The 24,306-nt window shown below is 40.7% G+C and overlaps 1 protein-coding gene across 3 annotated transcripts in view; it reads left to right on the top strand.

Annotated features, from left to right (window-relative positions):
- The window catches only part of nos1ap (nitric oxide synthase 1 adaptor protein), a 68,131-nt gene that overhangs the window by 15,362 nt on the left and 28,463 nt on the right, over nt 1-24,306 (top strand). For 2 of the 3 annotated variants that reach the window (XM_062977809.1, XM_062977811.1), the window contains exons 3-7: nt 15,592-15,687; nt 17,781-17,839; nt 19,251-19,359; nt 21,883-22,024; nt 22,298-22,458. In XM_062977809.1, coding sequence (XP_062833879.1) covers nt 15,592-15,687; nt 17,781-17,839; nt 19,251-19,359; nt 21,883-22,024; nt 22,298-22,458 — 567 coding nt within the window. Of the gene's footprint in view, nt 1-15,591; nt 15,688-17,767; nt 17,840-19,250; nt 19,360-21,882; nt 22,025-22,297; nt 22,459-24,306 lie in introns of those variants that run through there. The other variant, XM_062977810.1, reaches the window with a different exon arrangement.

Here is a 24,306-nt window from a genome sequence, read left to right as displayed (position 1 = left end):
TTGGGAGGTATTAGCAGGCTTGGGTAAAGCTGAAATTTCAAGAAATAAAAAAAAGTCTAGCAGGAGAATTCTTTCCAAGTAACAGACAGAATATACATAGTGCCTGTGGAATGCTGGCTGGCTTTTGGAAATGTGATGTAGATGAGAGAAACCAACAAGGTGGGAACATGGAGTGGAATTCAGTATCTTGGAAAAGGACATGGCTGCCTGAAAAACTCTATTTTTTTTTACAATTTTTTATTTTTTTAAAACACAAAAAATACATACCATAGACATACAAAACATTTACAATTCCCACCACCAACACGAGGATTGTTTTCATTTTACATATTCATTTCTTTGTGAGACAATCTTTATATCTTTTTATCCATTTTCATCCTATATACTATATAACATTTGTATCTTATTTCTTATGGCTTGATCTCCAGATTGATTCATGATATAGTTCTTTACCCTTGTCCATCTTTCTTCCATTTCTCTTCTTCTATTTTCATTAGTTTTTACAACATTTAGTTTCACATTTGGAAATGTGATGTAGATGAGAGAAAACAACAAGGTGGGAACATGGAGTGGAATTCAGTATCTTGGAAAAGGACATGGCTGCCTGAAAAACTGATTGGGAGTACCATGCCACATTGCCATTGCTTTTTTCAGACCACTTCATTTTTAAACAATTTAAAATGTATTGTATCCTGTTTTCAAACATGAAATAATAATAATAATAATAATAATAATAATAATAATAGCTTATTTGTATTCCACCTTATTTCCAACATACAACGGCAAACATTCAGTGCCCATAGAATCCCATAGAAACCCCACATATGAAAATAACATTAAAAACCTAACATCAAATTAAAACTTTACATCAATAGATTAAGCCTAACATTAATAAATTAAATTAGACATAGTCAAACGAGATCATATAATTGCATAAAATCTAAGCAAACATCCACATTAATTTACAGCAGCCAACTAGAGTTCACAAAACAATGTGAATTGGTTGTGTAGTCAGACAATGGTCATTGGCCTGGTGTGGACTAGGAGAGTCCAAATCCAAAATAGTTCTCAACCATGGGCCTGGTAGTGATCTCTTATTATCAGTTGATGGCTACCCACCCATCTCTCACTCCATTCAAATTTCATATAAGGAGGGAGAAAATGAAGCCATAAAAGGAAGGGGAGAGAGAGAGAGGGGAGGGGGGAGAGAGAGAGAAGGAAAAAGAGATATAAAATCTGTAAAGTAGTTGTTCATTGAGTGATGTAGTGTGATGTTTTCCAGCTTTCAGAAACACAGGTCTTTATTCTACATACCATTCAAGAAAGTTGCACCAAATTCTTTGAAATTTCCATGTATAATTTTACGTTTATAAAAAATACTCTTCATGAGCTCCAAAATATTGATCTTCCAAGTAATTGATATTAAAGCGTTCTTGGATTTCCAGGTTTGCAAGCTGTGTAGTTTTGCAATTTTGTTCGGCTACGAATGAGACTCAGGAAGCTGCCCTTTTAACAATTTGTCAAGGACCATACTAATTATTTCCACAATGTATGAGATCCTGCTTGTAGTGGTCCACATCTCCATCATATATGCTGTATCCAATTACTAGAAGTGAATTGATATCTTGAAGGCTCTAGTATTAACTTCAGCCTAATATTTGACAAGATTGTCTTTCACTGGATTTAATTTTAGCAGTTAAACCTGTATTTCATCTGCTCTTTGAAAGTATGTGTGAGGGTCTAATGATTTCTGAATATTTTCATACATAAAATTATTTACACGTAGTGTGATTTCAGGTAGGACCATGGCTAAAGAGTCCATGCCCAGCAAGCATATGCTAAACCAGGTAGGCTAGGACAGAGAAACAAACTCACCAGGTTGAAGACAAGCTTCAGACAAGCAGTTTGTGAGGAAACAATAGTAGAAATATGTTGATGAGTTTTTGATTGACTCAAAAGTCCAGTTTCATGTGAAACAAAAGGTGGAAGACTCTAAAGACAAAGGTGTTGGTCCCAAGTAATCAAGGGCCTGGCCATCGGCAAAGAAAGTGGCAGACTCTCAACCACACTTTAAATGAGCAAACATCCTGAACTTAGGGTTGTTGTGTATTTTCCAGGCTGCATGGCCATGTTCCGGAAGTATTCTCTCCTGATGTTTCACCCACATCTATGGCAGGCATCCTCAGAGGTTGTGAGGTATATGGAGAAACTAAGCAAGAGAAGTTTATATATCTGTGGAAAGTCCAGGGTGGGGGAAAGAACTCTTGTCTGTTGGAGTCCAGTGTGAATGTTTTAATTAATCACATCGATTAGCATTAAATCATAATTCCGGCCATGAAAGCCTTCGACAGCATCCTGAACTTATCTGACTGATAAAAAATATCATTTATCTTTATATACACAAAATGGTCTGGGTAGTTGTCTGGCTTGGGAAATAGCTGGAGGGATTTGGCCAAGTCCCTTCTCTCAAGGGATTATGTAAACAGGGTCACCGGGAGATGGATGCCTTCAGGATACATTCTGATACATTCAGGCAAAAATTTATACACTTAGTATAAGAAATTGATACAGTACCACAGCAAAAAGATACCAATTATACAGAAATCATTTATTGATACAATTTATTAAAATGTTAGACACAATATAGTTTTAAGAGGTACAGCTGCTGCTGAGTCTGTTTCTGATCTTCTGTATGTTTAGAACTTCACAACTCCGGACCTCTAGAATTTTTTTTAATAAAAACTATAAATCCTTTAGGGAGGGGGTGTTACCGTGGCTCGATAACAGTTGGTGGAGGCCTGGAGGGTTTGTCTGTTGCACTCAATGTATCTGTATATGTGCTTCAGCTAGAGATTTTGATGTGTAGTGTTGTGGGGAGAAGAATGAAATTAGTACAGTACTGTACTCCTTTTGGCTTGAGCAGTATGTAAAAGTGGAGTTCTGCTACTAGAGGTGGGATCCAGTACAACTGGGAAGTGGAGAGTGGGTGCTGTTTCCTCTCCCCCATGCACTTCCCAAGCTGGATCTGGAGATCTCGAAAGTGCTTTGGAACCATTTTCAGGCAGTGCTGAAGGCTGATAGATTAGAGGGGAGGTAAGGGGAATATTGGTGCAACTATCAGTGGAATGCTGGATTTAGCCTGTTCTCTTTGGTTAATAGTTCATATATGATGTTCTGGGCTTTCCACATGATAAAACCTGTAGAAAATAAAAATATGAAGGTTGTCCCAAATAAGGAGCTGATAATAAGCAAGCGGTATGAGGCACTGCTAATGCATTATTACATTCCAAACCAGTCTACTAACACTGACTGTGTCATTGTGATGTGTACAGCGTGGAGAGAGATTGAATCTAGTGCTGTCCAGCTGTCAGGATCATGAGTCCTGCCATGCTTTACTTTAATCTTTTAAGATGCTCGCATTTGCCTTGTATAATTGTGTATTGAATGTTCGGTCTTGTCATGCTTTTAGCCATGCTAATAATTGCATGGACGATGGAGTGTACAGTATTAGCTTGGAATTATTTCTCCTGTGCAGTTCGACTTATGGCCTGTTGCATAGAGAGTGAAAACTACAGCCAGAAAGCTGCAAGGTCATTCTCATGAGAGAAAGAATATGAGGAGGGATAATTCCTGCCATGTTTTGGTTAATTGAGGAATGGGACTAGAGCTCACATACAGTGAGTGTTTTTATTAATTGTATTACTTGACAAAAGCAGTTGTAGCTCTTAGATTGGATTGCTTATAAAATGTACTACTTCAGTCTTGACAACAACTATGCGCTGATAGCTACTCTATTTTTGAAAAATAAAGCTTCTATACTTTAGAGAACTTTTGTTTTCTTAACAAGCACTAGGCTATACATAACACTCGTCTCACTCGTTCAGTCGTTTTCGACTCTTCGTGACCTCATGGACCAGTCCACGCCAGAGCTCCCTGTTGGCCGTCATCGTCCCCAGTTCCTTCAAGGGCGAGCCAGTCACTTCAAGGATACCGTCCATCCATCTCGCCCTTGGTCGGCCTCTCTTCCTTTTTCCTTCCATTTTCCCCAGCATCATGATCTTTTCCAAGCTTTCCTGTCTCCTCATGATGTGGCCAAAATACTTCAGCTTTGCCTCTAATATCCTTCCCTCCAGTGAGCAGCCGGGCATTATTTCCTGGAGGATGGACTGGTTGGATCTTCTTGCGGTCCAAGGCACTCTCAGGATTTTCCTCCAGCACCAGAGTTCAAAAGCGTCTATCTTCCTTCGCTCAGCCTTCCTTATGGTCCAGCTCTTGCATCCATAGGTTACTGTGGGGAATACCTTTGCTTTGACTATGCGGACCTTCGTTGCCAGTGTGATGTCTCTGCTTTTCAGTATTTTATTGAGGTTGGCCATTGCTCTCCTCCCAAGAAGTAAACTTCTGATTTCCAGTCTGCATCTGCAGTGATCTTCGCACCTAGAAATATAAAGTTTGTCACTGCCTCCAGGTTTTCTCCCTCTATTTGCCAGTTGTCAATCGGTCTGGTTGCCATGATTTTGGTTTTCTTGACGTTTAACTGCAACCCAGCTTTTGCACTTTCTTCTTTCACTTTGGTGATAAGGCTCCTCAGCTCTTCCTCACTTTCAGCCATCAGAGTGGTATCATCTGCATACCTAAGGTTGTTAATGTTTCTTCCAGAAATTTTAACTCCAGCTTTGGATTCGTCAAGACCCGCACGTCGCATGATGTAATACTAGCTCTCTAAAAACATTAATAGAAGCTCATTTCATTTTGAGATTTCATACTCTACTTCTGGCCTCGAGCATTACAACTGTGCTATCAGCTATACATTATATATCTCATACATACCTGGATGTTTCAGCTAGCATTTGAGAACGTCTAGTCCCTAGTTATAAATACCCAGTCCGTAGGTTCCCTGATAATAGTTTGTTCTCTGTACTTCATCCAATACCCCAGCCCTATGATGCACTGCTTGCACTATCCCACGCCCGGCCCCTTTATAGCCTGGTCACGGCCATTGTACCACTGGTTATTGGTTTTGCTGAGCATTAGTTTTGATTGAGTCCCAATGCTGCTGTTTTATATCAATACGTTTTATTTTAATTGTGTGTTTTATCTAAATTGTTTATATTTTACCATGTTCTTATTCATTTTGTATGTTTTATATGTTTTGATATGGTCAAAACTGACTAATCAATAAAGAGTTGTTGTTGTTACCATGTTCTTATTACTATGTTCTTATTTACATTCTTATTTACTTATTTGCTTTAATGGATGTTCTGTATTTATGTCTTGTGGGCATTTTTTCCCCATATGTAAGCCGCCTTGAGCCCCTTCAGAGAGATAGTGACAGGATATAAGAATAAAATTACTATTATTTATTTATGTATGTATGTATTTATAAATGGGTTGGAAAGATTAGCCATTTACAAGAAACGTTGCCCAGGGGACACCCGACTGGATTTACTCGGTCTTCAGGGAGGCTCTTTCTGTGTCCCCTATCATCATCATCATCATCATCATCATCATCATCATCATCATCATCATCATCATCATCATCATCATCATCATTATTGTAGATGAGATTTGGATGCCCAAATCTTCCTCGTCTTCTTGATCATTATAATTTAGCACATACAATACCTTTCAACAATGTAGAATTTTATTTTTAAAGTTGACAAAATTGTATGAAGTATTTATTGGGGCTTATAAGCAGAAGACCTCACTTATGTCTGTTTTGTTCCTTGTGATCTATGTGAACTACACAAATGTGTCATCTGCACCTGTGCAGTGCATCTCTCGTAACCTTCTAAAGCAAGGTTCTAACCTGTGGGTCCCTGGGTGTTTTGGCCTACAACTCCCAGAAATCCCAGCCAGTTTACCAGTTGTTAGGTCTTCTGGGAGTTGAAGGCCAAAACATCTGGGACCCACAAGTAGAGAACCACTGTTCTAAAGCTATTCAATATGTGCTTGGGCGGTAGCTATTCTCATCCTTCACGTGCATGACCAGCACCTTCCCACCTAAACCTTTCGTTTATTTTCATATGCCACAACATCATAAACATGAGGAACTGCTCTGAGTGCTTTTTTCAGACACAGTCTTCTGTTACATTCTCTCTCTGCATTTTGGCTTTAATCTTGGTCACAAAGTTCAGGTGACTATCAAAGCTTTCACTTTGATGAGGGTGGATTGTTTCAGCTGAAAACAAATGACAAATTAGAATATATGCATAATGTGTGTTCCACAGAGAGAAAATGTGGTCTTCACCTGACACAATCATTAAAAGAAGCATCTATGCTGTAGAAGTAATGCTCTTCTCTAGGCTTCATCCTCCCCTTGATGTCCTTTGGCCTGTGCACTACCATACATGTATGCCAATGCAATTCTAGGTTGCATCAATAGGAGTCTAGTGTCGAGATTGAGGGAAGTCATAGTCCCACAATATTCTTCATTCATCAGACCTCACTACAATTCAAGAAGGATATTGACAAGCTGGAGCATGTACAGAAAAAAACCCAAAATAATTAAAGTTTTGGAAGCCAAGCCATGTACGGGGTTGTTTAGGGTGATGGATATGTTTATCTTGCAGAAAACAAGGCTGGAAGGGGACATGAAAAGAGTAATCTTCATATCAATGCCCTTGGGATGCTGATGAGCATAAAGACCTTTCAGGGGTTCAAATAAAACTTGCTGGGCAAGATGATTTAAGTAATCTCCTACAATAATGTGATAGCTTTTGTACTGTTTGTACTTGAACTTACAGTATTTACAAGGAATAATATCAGACACCTTATTCCACTTCAGAGTTCTTTAGAATTGGTATATCCTTGAGTTAATATAGTCTATTTGATTCATCTTCTAGTGGAGGAGAACATCTTAGTAGATGCCCTCAGTCATATAGCCATGTAATGTTACAAATTGAAGCTACACTTGGGCACTTTAACTGGATATTCAGCACATGGGGTGCACCAGCAGTTGACCTTTTTGCATCATCACTGAACAAATAGTGCAAGGTCTTTTTGCCCCAGAACCTTCTGAGGGAATCATAGAATTGAAAGAGACCACAGGGGTCACCCCGTCCAACTCTCTGCCATGCAGGAAAAGCTGTCTTGATGTAACTTGTTTCTGCTCAAACATGGAGAATCAATATCTAATCCAGAGGTCATACACAGTGAGTTGTTGAATCAAAGCCTAAATCCACAGTCTGAGTGCCAGTCGTCAGTGTCCATGTTCTGAGGTCAAACAAGCCAGTAAGTCACAGTATAACTAACTGCATGACAAAATCCAAAGTACTTAAATCCAAATCCGGTTCAGGGTTCACAAAGCTACTGACACCACGAGTTCACGATAACACCATCCAGCAAAACGTTGCCTCTAGCAACAAGACTGCGAACTCAAGAGACTTTTATGTTAAGGTGTTGCTTGTGGATAGCTTGTTTCTCAGCTAATCTGGCCGACCTGAATAATTGAGCTTGCTGTCTGCAAAACTGTACATGAGGAGGTGCAGTTAACCCTTCAGCATCCTGCCCTGAAGTGCTGGCTTCTGCTTCCTCCTCTTGCTGGGATGTGGTGGCTACTGCTAAGGGTCACGGCACCAGAAGGCTGAGAGGAGACATGATGGCCATGTATAAATATGTGAGGGGAAGTCATAGGGAGGAGGGAACAAGCTTGTTTTCTGCTGCCCTGGAAACTAGGATGTGGAACAATAGCTTTAAACTTCAGGAAAGGAGATTCCACCTGAACATTAGGAAGAATTTCCTCACTATGAGAGCTGTTCGGCACTGGAACTCTCTGCTGCGGAGTGTGGTGGAGGCTCCTTCTTTGGAGGCTTTTAAGCAGAAAATGAATGACAATCTGTCAGGGGTGCTTTGAATGTGATTTCCTGCTTCTCAGCAGGGGGTTGGACTGGATGGCCCATGAGGTCTCTTCCAACTACAGTAGAGTCTCACTTATCCAACGTTCTGGATTATCCAATGCATTTTTGTAGTCAATATTTTCAATACATCATGATATTTTGGTGCTAAATTCATAAATACAGTAATTACTACATAGCATTACTGCGTATTAAACTACTTTTTCTGTCAAATTTATAATTGTATAACAATTATACAATTGTATAACAATTATAACAATGTATAACATGATGTTTTGGTGCTTAATTTGTAAAATCATAACCTAATTTGATATTTAATAGGCTTTTCCTTAATGCCTCCTTATTATCCAACATATTTACTTATCCAACGTTCTGCCGGACCGTTTATGTTGGATAAGTGAGACTCTACTGTATATGATTCTATTCTTCTTCTCATACTGCTGTGCAAGCTGCTGAAAACTCCAACCACTCGTCCTCGATGTCAGAGGTGATCACGACGCAAACACATTCAGAAAATTTGTGACATAGGACTATCCAGCCTCTGTTTAAATGCCTGCAGAGCAAGAGGCTCCACCACACTCTGAGGAGCATATCCCACTGTTGGAAAACTCTTACAGTCAAGAAATTGTTCCTAATGTTTAGGCAGAATTGCTGTTCCTGAAGTTTGAATCTATTGCCCTGTGTCCTAGTTTCAAGAGCAATAGAAAGCAAGCTAGCTCCATCCTCAATGTGACATCCTTTCAAATATTTAAACATAGCTATTAGGTGCCCTCTCAACCTTCTCTTCTCCATACCAAATATATCTCCTTGCTGACGCTGTTCCCCATAGGGATTTGCTTCCAGACCTTTGGCTGGAGTTTGATCAAAACAATAGCAGTGGTGACCTTCCTCAGGAGAGTCCCTCACCATGACATTTGCAGGATGGTCACCTGGTCCGACCCTTTGACTGTTATTTCACACTGAATTCAAGGTCCCTATGCTTAGCGGGAGCCTCCAGTGACTCAGTATGTTAAAGCGCTGAGCTGCTGAACTTGCAGACCAAAAGGTCCCAGGTTCAAATCCTGGGAGCAGAGTGAGCGCCCGCTATTAGCTCCAGCTTCTGCCAACCTAGCAGTTCGAAAACATGCAAATGTGAGTAGATCAATAGGTACTGCTCCAGCGGGAAGGTAACGGCGTTCCATGCAGTCATGCTGGCCACATGACCTTGGAGGTGTCTATGGACAACGCCAGCTCTTCGGCTTCGAAATGGAGATGAGCACCAACCCCCAGAGTCGGACATGACTGGACTTAATGTCAGGGGAAACCTTTAACTGTACTATGCTTAGCGAGTTTCTGGAGCAGGAGAAACAAGCTGCTGCATCTTCAATATGACATCCTGTTAAATATTTAAATATGGTCATTATGTCCCTTCTTAATATTCTCTTCTTTAAGATAAGCATACCCAGCTCCCGAAGCTGCTCCTCATAGGGCTTATTTCTAGAGCTTTTACCATTTTGGTTGCCCTTCTCTAGAACACGTTCCAGCTTATCAATGTTCTTCTTGAATTGTTATGCCCAAAACCATTATTCCAGGTGAAGACTGATTGGTACAGAATGAAGTGATACGATTACTTCCACTGATCTAGACCAGTGGTTCTCAACCTGGGGTGCCCAGATGTTTTTGGCCTTCAACTCCCAGAAATCCTAACAGCTGGTAAACTGGCTGGGATTTCCCAGGGTAGTAGGCAAAAACATCTGGGGACCCCAGGTTGAGAACCACTGATCTAGACAATATATTTCTATCTCTCTAATCTGTTAAGGCTATTCAGGATTCTGATCCTGTTCTCTGGGGCATTCATTATTCCTCCCAATTTGGTATAATCTCCAGATTTGATAAGCATGCCCTCTATTTCATCATATAAATCTCATTATCCAGAATTCTTTTCTGAGCAGGTGAACAGCAAAACAAAGAGAAGGTAGTGGGAACAGATAGTTCTGCCTTGCCAACACAATTTTTCCAACACATTGAAAAAAATGAAGATCTATATGTGTTACCGAAGGCTTTCATGGCTGGAATCACTGGGTTGCTATGAGTTTTCCGAGCTGTATGACTCGGTGGTGAAGTGTGTTAAAGCACTGAGCTGCTGAACTTGCAGACCGAAAGGTCACAAGTTCAAATCCCGGGAGCAGAGTGAGCACCCACTGTTAGCTCCAGCTTCTGCCGACCTAGCAGTTCGAAAGCATGCCAATGTGAGTAGATCAATAGGTACTGCTCCTGCAGGAAGGTAACGGTGCTCCATGCAGTCATGCCAGCCACATGACCTTGGAGGTGTCTACAGACAATGCCGGCTTTTTGGCTTAGAAATGGAGATGAGCACCAACCCCCAGAGTCAGGCATGACTGGACTTAACATCAGGGGAAACCTTTACCTTTGCCTATGACTATGTTCCAGAAGCATTCTCTCCTAATGCTTGTGTAACATGGCCATACAGCCTGGGAAACTCTCAGCAACCCAGAAGATCTACAATATATGTATGGCCAACTAAATGAAAATAATAAGAAATGTGGAAGAAAAGTACATTCTTCAGTGCATGTGGAAAAAGCTTTCAAGTGTTTTCTAGAAGGTTACAATGTGCTTGTCCACTTTGAGCAATTTACCGGGTTGTTTCATTTCTGCATATTGTTAGTTTTGAATTTAAAATGCTATTAAATCTTGATCTGAGCTCCTTTTTTATGTGCAGGAACTTATTCCCATTCTTTCCGTTTTAGTTCTGTCTCTTGTACCATTTTTTTTTCTGTTAAAATAATGTGCTGTCCTCGTGATGAAGTTTGTCAGCCTTTTAGCAAAAATGCTTCTGCGTACTACTATAAGGTGCAACATACCATTTGCCAGAAGTCTGTCTTCATGAAATTGCAGGGCACGTTCCAATACACCAAACCTTTCTGAACAACACATCTACAGAGACAGTTCATCTCCAGTATTCTTCTTTCCCATCCTGGATTGAGTTGTTCAACCGGAAGGAAAGGCAAAATGACAGTCTATTTGTCAAAGCCCTTCAGCTTTCTACCCAGACAATTCTAATCCTTTGTACTATTCTGACGTCCATTTATTTATTTTTGTTTGTTTACTTAATTTTTACCTGACCTTTCTAACAGTAGATACTCAAGGCAGCCAGGAATAAATGTGGTTACGTCTTGCAGTTATTAGTTCCCACGTGGACCCAAAGGAAGGAGTAATAATCAATAGGCTTGGCAAGTCAGCATCTTTGTTACATCATAGATTTTTCCCTCAGAGATAGTACATTTCTGAGACATCCTGTCAAGCTTGAAAACTGCTTTTGTTTTCTTTGGTAAGGAGTCCCCTACCATCCTTTGCACATCTCCTCCGAGTGTTGGCAGGGGACCTGCAGTTATATGGAGCTGAAAATTGAAAAGCTGTATTAGAACATTTCAGCTTATCCTTGGAAACGTTTGGCAAGATGGCTCCCTTTTGCTACTTTTTTGAAAATTAGATTTGGAGAACTGATGGTTTTATTCTGGAAGCCTCAGTTCTTCTTAGAAGAAGATCCCTATTGGGTCAAAGGAAGGGCCCGTGTAGTTCAGCATTCTCACTGACCTTGCTTCTTATCACTATACACTGTTCCCGATCTGGTCAAGAACATCAAACAATGCTTCATTCAATCATTCTAAAATCCAGAAATTGTGGAGAAAGGTTTTTCTTCTGTCACCTTCCTGATCCCTGGCCAAGTTCAAATGAGCAAACTGAATTGAGGAGATTTATTTGAGAAATAAACTGAATTTTCAAGTAATACTTTTCATGTCAGTTAATTCTTGTTAATAATTTAGTCCTAATGTTCTTTGCTAATAAAACTGTCCGATACTAATTCATGTTGTGTATGTTTTAGTAGTTTTAATATAGAAATTGGGATGGCTCTGTCACAATAACTAACTCTTAGTTAGGTAAAGATAAAGGTTTTCCCCTGACATTAAGTCTAGTTGTGTCTGACTTTGGGGATTGGCGCTCATCTCCATTTCTAAGCTAAAGAACCAGCATTGTCCCTAGACACCCCCAAGGTCATGTGGCCGGCATGACTGCATGGAGTGCCGTTACCTTCCTGCCAGAGTGGTACCTATTGATCTACTCACATTTGCATTTTTTTAACTGCTAGGTTGGCAGAAGCTGGGGCTAACAGCGGGAACTCACCCCACTCCCTGGATTTGAACCACTGATCTTTTGGTCAGCAAGTTCAGCAGCTCATCGATTTAACCCACTGCGCCATCAGGGGTTCCATAACTCTTAGTTTATATTGTATTACTATTTTCTTCACCCAAATAAAAGTGAGAAAAGTTATGTCCCCTTCTTTAACTTCATATTCTTATTACATCAGTGATCCTGCAACTTCTTTGTTAAAATGTGATGTGGGATATTCATTTTTAACACTTTTTGCTAAAGAAATAAAGGCGACATATTGAGGAAGCCACTGTTGCTTGCTATTGTGTGGACATCAAGGACTAGACTTATAAGGAAGTGCCTTCTGTTTCCTAGGAGTCTGCCTGAAAACTTATTGAAGCAACAGATGAATCATCTTTTGATGGAACCTTCTTTTCTTCTGAGAGTTGTTCTCTGAGCTAGATGTAGAACTGAAGCTTGCTCGTTCTTCTTGCTTTTGTTAAATGTTGGCAGAAAAGTTGTATTCATAGGACTTTGGAAATAGGGGGAAATGATTAGCTGTTGCTGTTCACTATTCTCCTTAATGGCACTATAAGTTTTTGGCTAGCACCTTAAATATAAATACACTTTATCCAAAAGCAATATAGTGTGATATTATGACCTTAGCTATAAGGTATATTTATACAGTTGCGAGAGAGGGGTAGAATGTAATAACATCCAAAAAAAAGGCTTATTTATTTATTTATTTATTTGTATTCCGCCCTATCTTCCCAAGAGGTCTCAGAGCAGATTCCAGCAAACACAGACACAAGGCAAACATTCAATGCCTAGAAACAACAAACACAGATAAAGAAAAAGGTTTCTCCTTCTAGCACTTGAGGAATGAAGCTCATCTCCAGCTCTGGGCGTGGTGCTCATCTCCATTTCCATGTTGAAGAGCCTGCGTTGTCCATAGACACCTCCAAGGTCATGTGGCCAGCATGACTGCATGGAGCACCGTTTACCTTCCCGCCGAGGCGGTACCTATTGATCTAATCACATTTGTATTTTTTCAAACTGTTAGGTTGGCAGGAGCTGGGGCTAACAGCAGGAGCTCACCCCATGCCGCAGATTTGAACTGCCAACCTTCCAGTCAGCAAGTTCAGCAGCTCAGCGGTTTATCCCGTTGTGCCACTGCAGCCTCTATAAATCATATCCCTTGTCCTAAATTTCCCCAAGGTAAGGTAAAGGTTTTCCCCTGACGTTAAGTCCAGTTGTGACCAACTCTGGGGGTTGGTGCTCATCTCCATTTCTAAGCCGAAGAGCCGGCATTGTCCATAGACACCTCCAAGATCATGTGGCCGGCATGACTGCATGGAGCACCATTACCTTCCCGCCGGAGCGGTACCTATTGATCTACTCACATTTCTATGTTTTCAAACTGCTAGGTTGGCAGGAGCTGGGACTAACAACGGGTGCTCATTCTGCTCCCAGGATTTGAACCTGGCACCTTTTGGTCCACAAGTTCAGCAGCTCAGCGCTTTAACGCACTGTGCTACCAGGGGCCCCTAAGGACTGGGCAAAATATTTCAAGTCTTTCTATGGAAGCTTCTGCAAAATAAAACCAGTCTTAAAGATCACATTCCTGTTTTCTCCCCCTTCCTTCCCCGTTTTTATAGAAAGAAGTCAGGAGTCCATTCATTGAAAGTTAAAGGGACAAGAAAGAGTCTGTGCTTGTTCATATGTCTTTGAACTGAGTAGTTGTTTGCCTATTGCAGTATTTCCCAAAACCTTCCTTCCCTTTAAATGCCTTGCCCTTCTGCTTCTTGTTTTTCCAGCTTTCCCTTTAAATAGGAAAAAGCAGTTGGCACAGGATGTCACTGTCATTTTTCTGAAATGTGTGAAATTGCTGACCTATGTGTGGGCAGAAGATGTTGGGAGAGGAAAAGCAAAATGAATTAGTTTGCTCACCCACAGGATGGAGTTTGGCCCAGATTTCTTGGAAGCAGCAAACCTAACCATTTTGCCCATGCTTATTATTAGAGTTATGTGTGTTACCTATTTCTGTATACCAAACCATAGGTTTGAGGTGTTAAAACAAGTGGGACATGAACCAAACATGACCTAGAACAGAGCTTTCCAAACTGTACATTGAAACACATTTGTGTGTCAGCTGCAGTGTGTAGATGTGTCACGCAAATGTAATGAGAAATGTCAAACATCTTGGAATGTATGTTACTATCTTTCAGATACTATGTTTTTAAATATATAAATGAAAGGTTTTCATGAGATATGTTGTGTCCCTATGCATTCATTATTATAGTGTATGTATGTGTCCCCCTCTTATAAGGGGTTGGTTTAACCTCCAGTTTGCTAGTGAAACAGAATTACTGTGTCGTGAAATGATGCATGTCTAAAAGGTGTGTCACCAATATGAAATGCTCTGACCTAGAGACTATCTGAAAGGTTCCTTCATACTACCCTGTTTCCCCTAAAATAAGACATCCCCAGAAAATAAGACCTAGTAGAGGTTTTGCTGAAATGCTAAATATAAGGCCTCCCCCGAAAGTAAGACCTAGCAAAATTTTTGTTTGGAAGCATGCTCACTGAACAGAACACCAGAGCATGCAGGATTGGTAAATGTACGTACCATAGAGTGTTGGACATGGAATTAATGGGAGTAACAAGAAATTCTTGATAGGATTCACAGTTTGTCTGGTTATGCTGGTTTGTGATGACAACTAATGTACAGTATATAATAAATGTTCATTTTTTTGTTCAACAATTAATGTGAATTCTTCTTCATGGAAAAATAAGACATCCCCTGAAAATAAGACCTAGAGCATCTTTGGGAGCAAAAATTAATATAAGACACTGTCTTATTTTCGGGGAAACACGGTAGTACAGATAGCAATTAACTCATTTGTTTCTGCCACCATTGTGTCTTCAAGGAGCCATCTCACAGAGGTGTTTCAAGTGATCAGAGGATCATCTTCTGTCCCTCAAGCAAAACATCTAGATCAGTGGTTCTCAACTTGTGGGTCCCCGGGTGTTTTGGTCTGCAACTCCCAGAAATCTCAGCAAGTTTACCAGATGTTAGGATTTCTTGGAGTTGACGGCCAAACATCTGGGGACCTACAGGTTGAGTACCACTGATCTAGACTGTTAACAGCCTGCTGTGAAAAATGTGTATAACACTTTGCAGAAACAAATCAGATGAGCTCCATCTTGGATGCCATAGCTGATACAGTTCCAGTGGATGTAATTTTTTCTAAATGCAAAATTTGGACATTGCAAATTTCCATCTTGGTCCATATTTGAAATCACAATGAATGAGAAAGTACATAGTTGTATAGCATGCTGACTTCACATCCAGCCTTACATTAAGGTTTATGCTTCTTATATGCAGTGCCTGGGTGTGTGAGAGAGGTAAAAAGAAAATGAATGGATGACCAAATGGTTCAGTCTTCAAGTATTTCTTTTATCTATTTATCTGATTAAATGTCCAATCTCATTAAACTTAGGGATTAAAATTGGTAATTTTAGATATTTCCCATATCATGCCCTACAAAGGGATTTATGACAACATGTGTATTGCTCTCCACAGTATGAATTTAAAGCAAAAAGCATAAAGAAAAAGAAGGTTAATCTGATGGTGTCTGTTGATGGTGTAAAGGTGGTGCTGAAGAAAAAGAAGAAAAAGGTGGGTTCTTCATTTGATAAATTTATACTTAAATAATCTTTATATTACAGATTTATTCATAGCATGTTAATAACTGGAAAATGATCTGTTTCCATTTTTTTACAAATCCATTATTATAAATCATTGACTGTAAAAGGCCACAGACAAAAATGGGTTACATGCTTTCCTCATGTGGCAATCTGCCTTGTGTTCAAGAGAGTACTCTCCTTGGTCTGGTTGCTACGGGGTGTTTGTATAGGATTTTTGCACACGTGGATGTAATTGTCCAGAGAGGTAACCTCATTGATTGCATATCTTGCTGTGTGCAAGTTGCCCATAGATTATTCTTTTCCTTGTTTTTTGTAAAATAATAATAATAATAATAATAATAATATATTTTATTTATATTCCGCATTTCTCCCCTACTGGATTCAGGGCGGATTACAGCATTTTACATACATTGGACAAATATTTAATGCTTTGATATCATGCCTGAGCCTTTGGGAAAACTATAGTGTCTGGCTTTATTCCGGTCCTATTTGTATACCTTCTGTTAAGATCAAGACAAAGGCACTTTAGGCAAGGTGAAAAGATAACCAAATGAGTTTACTGAAAACAAGATGAATAAAGGGTTAATTCCACCCGGGACTATTACAAGATAGCTTAGAACAATATGTTACGAAAGGAGATTTTGCTGGTTGCAGTCATCTCTCTGGAGTCTTTGAAAGTCTTTTGCCTCTGATGTAAAGCGATGGTTTACAAGTTGGAGCTTCTAAGCTGTCTCAATCTTCTTTCTTTGTGAAGCTTAGGCTGACCAAAAACTTCTGTTGTCTCTGGGACTGGTGGTATATGAATACTGCTGAAAGCAGAGTTTAGTGCTAAGGATGCCTGTTTTGGATTGCTTTGGGCCTAGGATTACCAGACATATGCCCAAGCCTCTAGTCACTGTAGCTCTGCTGCAAAAAGAAAAGGAGTTTAGCAAGAGAGCTCTGTGCAGGTAAATAGAATAAACCAACTAAGGCTGGCTTTTAGGAGTTTTTTATGTTTCATCCAAAATTAGTACAAATGGAAGTATCTACACTATTGAGAAAACCTATAAACAGAGGCAACTAAAGCAAAGGAGAGGAAAAGACAGAGCCAAGACTTCACAAATGCCTTTACAATCATATACAACGGGACAGACAAACACCACCAAAGGCAACTTTATGTGTAACATATCACACACTAACTGTAACTCCAAATTGTAGTTGGATGTGCAAGCCCTGCTTATGTTCCTGTCACAATTTTGTACCTGACTGCCCTGGAGTCAATCTCCATCTGCATAATGGACTATGAGTGTGCCTTATCATTGCCTCACCTTTTGGATGGCTTATTATTGCTTCTGACAATCAGATCTTCCCCCAAAGGAAAGGCTCAGTGGTAGAGCACATACTTTCTATTCCATTCCTTGTTATCTCCAGGTAAGTGATGAACTTTAAGAGCCACTATCGGTTAGTACGGTATTGACTATACTGGACTAGATAGGCTATTGGTCTGACTCTGTTTAAAGCAGCTTTCTATGTGTCTTTGCCTATCTCATGTATTTCCCTCTACTTGATTTGGTTCCAAGTTGTGAGGCCAGTATAGAAAGAGCCTTTGAGTACTGAACTGGGGATTCAAAATTCAGAATGTGTGGTGGTCTAGTTTCATAAACCTATTTCATCTAATCTTTGGGGTTTAGAGCAAATTTTAAACACGGAGACTCCCCTATTGTTGTTTTTCAAATTTATGTTTCATGTTAATTAGTTATTCCTGAATTTGTGTGTTCCATGACTGCCAGCCCTAATTGCTATGTAATGCAAACTTAATGGAGGAATTCTATGATGAACTTTTGGATCACTGTTTTGTCAAGACAGCCTGCACCTCCTCTTTTTCCTACTCCTGCTGATAGGATATTGCTTTAAGGCAATCGGGAAAATGTAGTAGTGAGAGAATATGGATCTGAATGAGGATTCCTAATGTCTCAAATATTATTACCATAAAAAACCTTCCTTGGTTGTTATTTTTCACCCTTGTTAATTGTCGTAACACTCTGTGAAGCATCTGTCCTGCTTATACGCAGATCTCTTTTGCAGAAGAAAGAGTGGGACTGGGATGAGAGCAAACTACTGATGATGCATGACCCAATCTACAGGTGAGCAGGAAAGAAGTGGCATTGTTGAAAAACATGGCATCTAATAGGAAATTGGCATTATCTCATTTTATACAATATGCATAATTTTGATGAACCCAGAGCAGAGGCTTTTGAAGAATGATTTTAATGAAGAGAGGATAGTAAAGGGAGACTTTTCAATCATATAGGCAGTATTATTTATTTATTTATTTGCAGTATTTATATTCCGCTCTTCTCACCCCGAAGGGGACTCAGGGCGGATCACATTATATACATATAGGGCAAACATTCAATGCCCATATACACATAGAACCGAGACAGAGACAGACGCAGAGGCAATTTAACCTTCTCCTGAGGGGATGTTCAGTTCTGGCCACAGGGGGGAGCAACTGCTTCATCATCCACTGTGATGGCACTTCCTCATTCCAACATCGTAAATTAGTCAAATTTGCCTCCCCACTTTATAAGTAGTACCTTATTTCCTACTTGATAGGTGAAATTATCTTTCGGGTTGCTAGGTCAGCAACGAGCAGGGGCTATCACGGGCTGGCCCAGAACTCATGACCTCATGGTCAGAGTGATTTATTGCAGCAGGCTGCTCACCAGCCTGTGCTCACCAGCCTGTGCCACAGTGTGAGAATACATAAAGGCTAAAGATTTCAAGTCATCTGGAATCAGTCCAAAATGAGTCTAGATCACCAGGAATGGGCACACTTCAGCCCTCCAGATGTTTTGGACTTCAGCTCCCAGAATTCCTACTGGCTGTTAGGAATTCCAGGAATTGAAGTCCAAACACCTGGAGGGCTGAAGTTTGCCCATGCCTGGTCTGGATGGAGTTCTCAGCACTGCCTTTTGATCCATCATGACATTACTCTCATTGGGTGGAGAGACTTGGGCCCTCCTTCATCCTCCATGAGAGATGACTTGCCAGCCCTTTTATGTGCCGCTTTCTAGAAGTCTTCCATTGCAATGTGAAAATTGCAGGCAAACCTTGAGGCCTTGAACATCCAAACATGGCAGGAAAAAATAGAAGTCTTTAAGAAATGTTGGACTTTTCTGGTTAGATTTTGGGCGGCAGCTCTTGGAAGTTATTGGTGTCCCATGGTGCATGAAAGGGCCACATCTGGAAGAAGAAAATGGGGTGGTTGGAAGGGGTTCTTAATGCTCTTTAAATGGGAATTTCACTATGTCCTTTCCCCCACAATCTGTTTTAAGCCCAGATTGGATTGTTTCCCGTTGAAATGATGGAAGGCAGGGGGCTTAAAACAGCTCTGAGAGTAACAGAATTTACAACATTGCCCCAAGTCTGCTAAACGTGTATGGATTCAGGAGAAGCCTAAGAGCCCCATGTTCCTCATCCCTGTCTTCAAGAGTGGCAAAGAGTCAGTTTCCTACACATACATGTATATATACAGATGTGCTGTTTCTGCAGGATATTTTATGTGTCCCACGATTCCCAGGACCTGAAGATCTTCAGTTACATTGCCAGGGATGGCTCCACCAATATATTCCACTGCAATGTCTTCAAGTCCAAGAAAAAGGTAAGCTGGAAACTGGCATGACTAAATAAGGTACAACCCTAAATATCTCTCATGTCTCTAAAGTGAACTAAACATCTACCTTGAGTTTTCATGTAACAAGCCATGCCAAATGGGGACTTGAAGCCCATCTAGATGAAAACTGGGACAAGCTTGCAGGGAACACATTTATTTTTCTCTAGTCCCTTCTACACTGCCATATAAAATCCAGATTATCTGCTTTGAGCTGGATTATATGGCAGTGTAGACTCATAATCCAGTTCAAAGCAGATAACATGGATTATCTGTTTTGATAATTTGGATTATATGGCAGTGTAGAAGAGGCCTCTGATTGATGTAGGTCACTGGTGATGAAAGGAGAACAGGGAGAGCATCCATGTGTACTAAAAGAGGAATAATATTTCCTGAGCACAGTAGTTTGTATTATCTGAAGTTTCCAAGTGCTTTCCAGAGGTAGACACAATGTGGTAATAAAATGTGTTTGAAGCATCCAGGGGTCAAGGAAAGAGGCCTGTCCTTCATCGTCAAGAATAGGAGGGTTTCTGGCTATGGAGGAACGCCCTTTTTCCAGGCAACATGCACTCCTTCCCTTTGAGATAAACAAAAAAAACCCTGATAAATGCAAGAACCCCATACCTTCCCTTTCCTACCTCTGAGGTTAAGAATCAACAATCAAATCAACTCCAATTAGGAAACTATTATACTATTAAAGGACTTAGCAGAAATAAGTTCAGAAATAGCTATTTACTCTTAAAATAAAACCTAAACTAACAGATTTAATTAAGCTTTCTGTACCAAACAGTAACTCAGCCAAGTGGCTTTGAGATGAAGGAGTCTCTGAGTATAGCTGTGTGGCCTCTTGGCTGTCTAGGTGAAGAAGAAGAAAATTGAGATCTTTTATGCAGAGATGCATCCGCTTGAGAGAGAAATTGAATCATCCAGGGGATTTCTCCAGGTCTGAGTCAGCCTGCAATGCACACAGAAATGTGCACATTCGAGCTGCTTGGCTTTTTGAGATGCATCCAGAAAACAGGAAATAGGAAGGTTGGATTTGTTGCAAATTCCCGTTAGATGACACTGCTTGTATCAAATTATTCTGGTAAGACCATCAAAGGACTTCTTGCACACATTGACCGTATCTTGCCTGCTCTGATTTTAGAGTGCCTGAAGCCTACCACATATGATTGTGGTATCTATAATAGCTAAGGTAAGGAATTGCATTCGTAGGAATTTTCTTAGCAGGTCTGTAGATTGTCTGTAATGTGTTTCTTCATCAGTTTGCCTATGCGGTCAGAGGTTCCCTTGATGTATGGTGAGAACACTTTTCCTCTAGGTGGATCTTTGTCTTTACTATCGTGGCTTGTTCTTGGTCTTGTAGCTTTTCTGATGTCTGTCATAGATCTGTCATAGACCCATTAGCCTATAGAGCCCAGTTTAGGTGGTTCAGTTCACCTTGGAGGAGGTGGAGTTCACAGATTATGTTCACACAGTCTACCAGGGCTTTAAAGCTGATGAAGAAACATAACCTACAAACAATCTACAGACCCACTAAGAAAATTCAACCAATGCTACGTTCAGCAAAGGACAAGAGGAATCCTCTAACCGCTGCAGGAATCTACCTTATACCCTGCAGCTGTGGACGTCTACATAGGGACCATCAAACACAGTGGCCAAACACGAATCAAGGAACTTTAAAGGCACTATAGACTAACTCAACCAGAGAAGTCAGCCATAGCAGAGCACTTGATGAACCAACCTGGACATAGAATATTATTTGAGAACAAAGAAATGCTGGACCTCTCTGACAACCACCATGTTGGACTACACAGAGAAGTCATTGAAATCCACAAGCCTGTGGACAATTTCAACAGAAAACAGGGAACAACGAAAATTTTAAAAAAATCTGGTTACAGATATTAAAAAACACCAGAATCAAAACAGTAAATAATGAACACCACTGAAAAAGAGGAGTACTCCGGAAAACAAGCAATCAAGGGACAATTAACACCACCCAAACAGAGGAATCCTCCAGGCAACAAAGGCCAAGCTACCTTTATGTGGATATCCTCACTGATTGACTTTGCAAACTTCATAGCTATTCAAATTCTAATTCAAGCTTGCTAATTGCAACATTCACACTTGCTTTAAACAGACACGGGTTCTTTCTCAGGTATATATATACTTCACTTGCTTCACTGCCAACAGAACCTCTGAAGATACCAGCCACAGATGCAGGCAAAACATTAGGAGAGAAAGGTGCTGGAACATGGACATACATCCCGAAAAACTCACAGCAAACCAGTGACTCCGGCCATGAAAGCCTTCGACAATATATTTAGATTTCCTGAGTCACTCGGCTTTTGTGCAACTCTCCAATGACTTTGCACCAATCCCGAATGGACCTAAATCTCTGATATTTTGCCTGTCTAACTGTGTGTGTGCACATATGCAAAGTGGGGGAGGGAATGAGGGCCTGTTTCACAGAGTGGGATCGGTTATCTCTCTCTCCCACTCCTTTTTCTGCAGAGCCAGGCCATGCGCATCGTCCGAACGGTGGGGCAAGCATTTGAGGTCTGCCACAAACTGAGTCTGCAGCACACTGAGCAGAATGCGGATGGACAAGAGGACAACCAAAGTGAGAAATGTAGCGAAGACATGGAGGCACCAGGTATGTAGAAAAAAAGAGACTGAGTGGAAAGGAAATTGAAAGCTGGGTTTCTTTTATTGTACACAGAAAATTTCCAATAAGCAATTATAGACCCAAAAAGAAAGAAAAAGAATTGTTCCCACTCCTCTGATGCAGTGTTGAAAGCGTGAGCAGAACCACTACTTCTTCCTTTCTGCGCATACTGGCCACACTAAGACCCTACTATCCTACTGAATCCTCACACGAGAACTGCCTTGGTTTTCCCCACTGACAAGAGTTCTTAATTTCCCACAGTTCCTGCCTTAACTGAAGGTGAGCCTGTCAGTCCAGTGGACGAAACAGACATTGATTCTATGGACATTGGACTTCCTGGGAACAATCACTTGGAATTCAACAGAGGAGTAACAGATCTTGACGCTGTCAGTCGAGAGGCTCCTGAGCTGCTTTTTGCCAAGGTACTTTACAGCTGTAGGGAAGAATGAGCAGGAGAACTATGTGGCTTGCCAGTTCATTGAATTAAGTGTCTGGGCAAGAAGAGGTAATCAAATCAATTACTCATGTATGTGACAGAGGGCAGGAGGGAAGGCTCCAGGCTACTCGAGCCAAAGCCACACAATCTTGAGCCAGTCTGGCAGGAGGAACTCAACTTCAAGAGCTGATTATGATAATGAGTGTGGTTTTTGTTAGGTGAATGGGCTTACTAACAAAAGAACCTCCCCATAAATGTGCAGCAGAGTAACTTATTAGCAGCAGCGTGTCCCAGTACCAGTAGCCAAATGTGTTAAAAAGAACAAAAACACACAGACCAATGTTATCTTTTCCTTTGGAGGCTTTCCTCTGTAGTAAAATAATATGGTTGCGCTATTTACAAAAACAAGGTTTCCATAACACAAATAAAATTCTTCGGGGAGATGGGGCAGGGTATAAGAATAAAATAATAATAATAATTATTATTATTATTATTATTGTTATTATTATTATTATTATTATTATCAACACAATGACGTTGTATGGCACAGCAAACAAGATAGATATGCTGGATTTCGTTTCGCAAAACCACAAGTCGAACACTTCCCAAGTGTCTAGGACTGTGTGATGTATTTTCTGATGATGTGTGCAGATCCCAGTAGGGTGGCCTTTTGCAGTTGGCAGATGGTGATTTTGTCAATGTCTATTGTTTCCAAATGCCGGCTGAGATCTTTTGGCACAGCACCCAGTGTGCCCATCACCACCGGGACCACCTGTACTGGTTTCTGCCAGAGTCTTTGAAGTTCAACCTTGAGGTCCTGATAGCGGCTGAGTTTTTCCTGTTGTTTTTCATCTATGCGACTGTCACCTGGGATGGCAACATCAATGATCCAAACCTTGTTCTTTTCCACAACTGTGATGTCTGGTGTGTTGTGTTCCAGAACTTTGTCAGTCTGGATTCGGAAGTCCCACAGTATCTTTGCGTGCTCATTTTCCAATACTTTTGCAGGTTTGTGATCCCACCAGTTCTTTGCTGCTGGGAGGTGGTACTTGAGGCATAAGTTCCAATGAATCATTTGGGCCACATAGTTGTGCCTCTGTTTGTAGTCTGTCTGTGCGATTTTCTTACAGCAGCTGAGGATATGATCAATGGTTTCGTCGGTTTCCTTGCACAGTCTGCATTTTGGGTCATCAGCTGATTTTTCAATCTTGGCCTTAATTGCATTTGTTCTGATGGCTTGCTCCTGGGCTGCAAGGATCAGGCCTTCTGTCTCCTTCTTCAGGGTCCCATTCGTGAGCCAGAGCCAGGTCTTCTCCTTATCAGCTTTTCCTTCAATTTTGTCAAGGAACTTTCCATGCAGTGTTTTGTTGTGCCAGCTGTCAGCTCTAGTTTGTAGTGCGGTTTTCTTGTACTGGTTTTTTGTCTGCTGTGTTTTGAGGAGTTTCTGATTTTTGACTTCAATCAAAGCAGGTTCTTCACTTTGCTTGACATATTCTGCCAGGGCATGTTCTTCTTCTTTGACTGCTTGCTTTACTTGTAAGAGTCCTCTGCCCCCTGATCTTCTAGGCAGATATAGCCAGTCAACATCACTGTGAGGGTGCAGTGAATGGTGAATGGTCATGAGTTTTCTTGTTTTTCTGTCCAAATTGTCCAGTTCCACCTGTGTCCAATTTATAATGCCAGCAGTATATCTTATGACAGGTATGGCCCAGGTGTTTATGGCCTTGATGGTGTTGCCTCCATTGAGCTTGCTTTTGAGAATTTTTCTGACCCTTTGTGTGTATTCTTTGCTGACCACAGTTTTCACATGTTCATGCTTGATGTTGTCCAGCTG

Source organism: Anolis carolinensis, chromosome 4 (assembly GCF_035594765.1).
Source record: "Anolis carolinensis isolate JA03-04 chromosome 4, rAnoCar3.1.pri, whole genome shotgun sequence".
NCBI lineage: Eukaryota > Metazoa > Chordata > Lepidosauria > Squamata > Dactyloidae > Anolis > Anolis carolinensis.
Note: the sequence above shows the minus strand (reverse complement) of the source record. Positions and strands in the feature narration are given on the sequence as shown.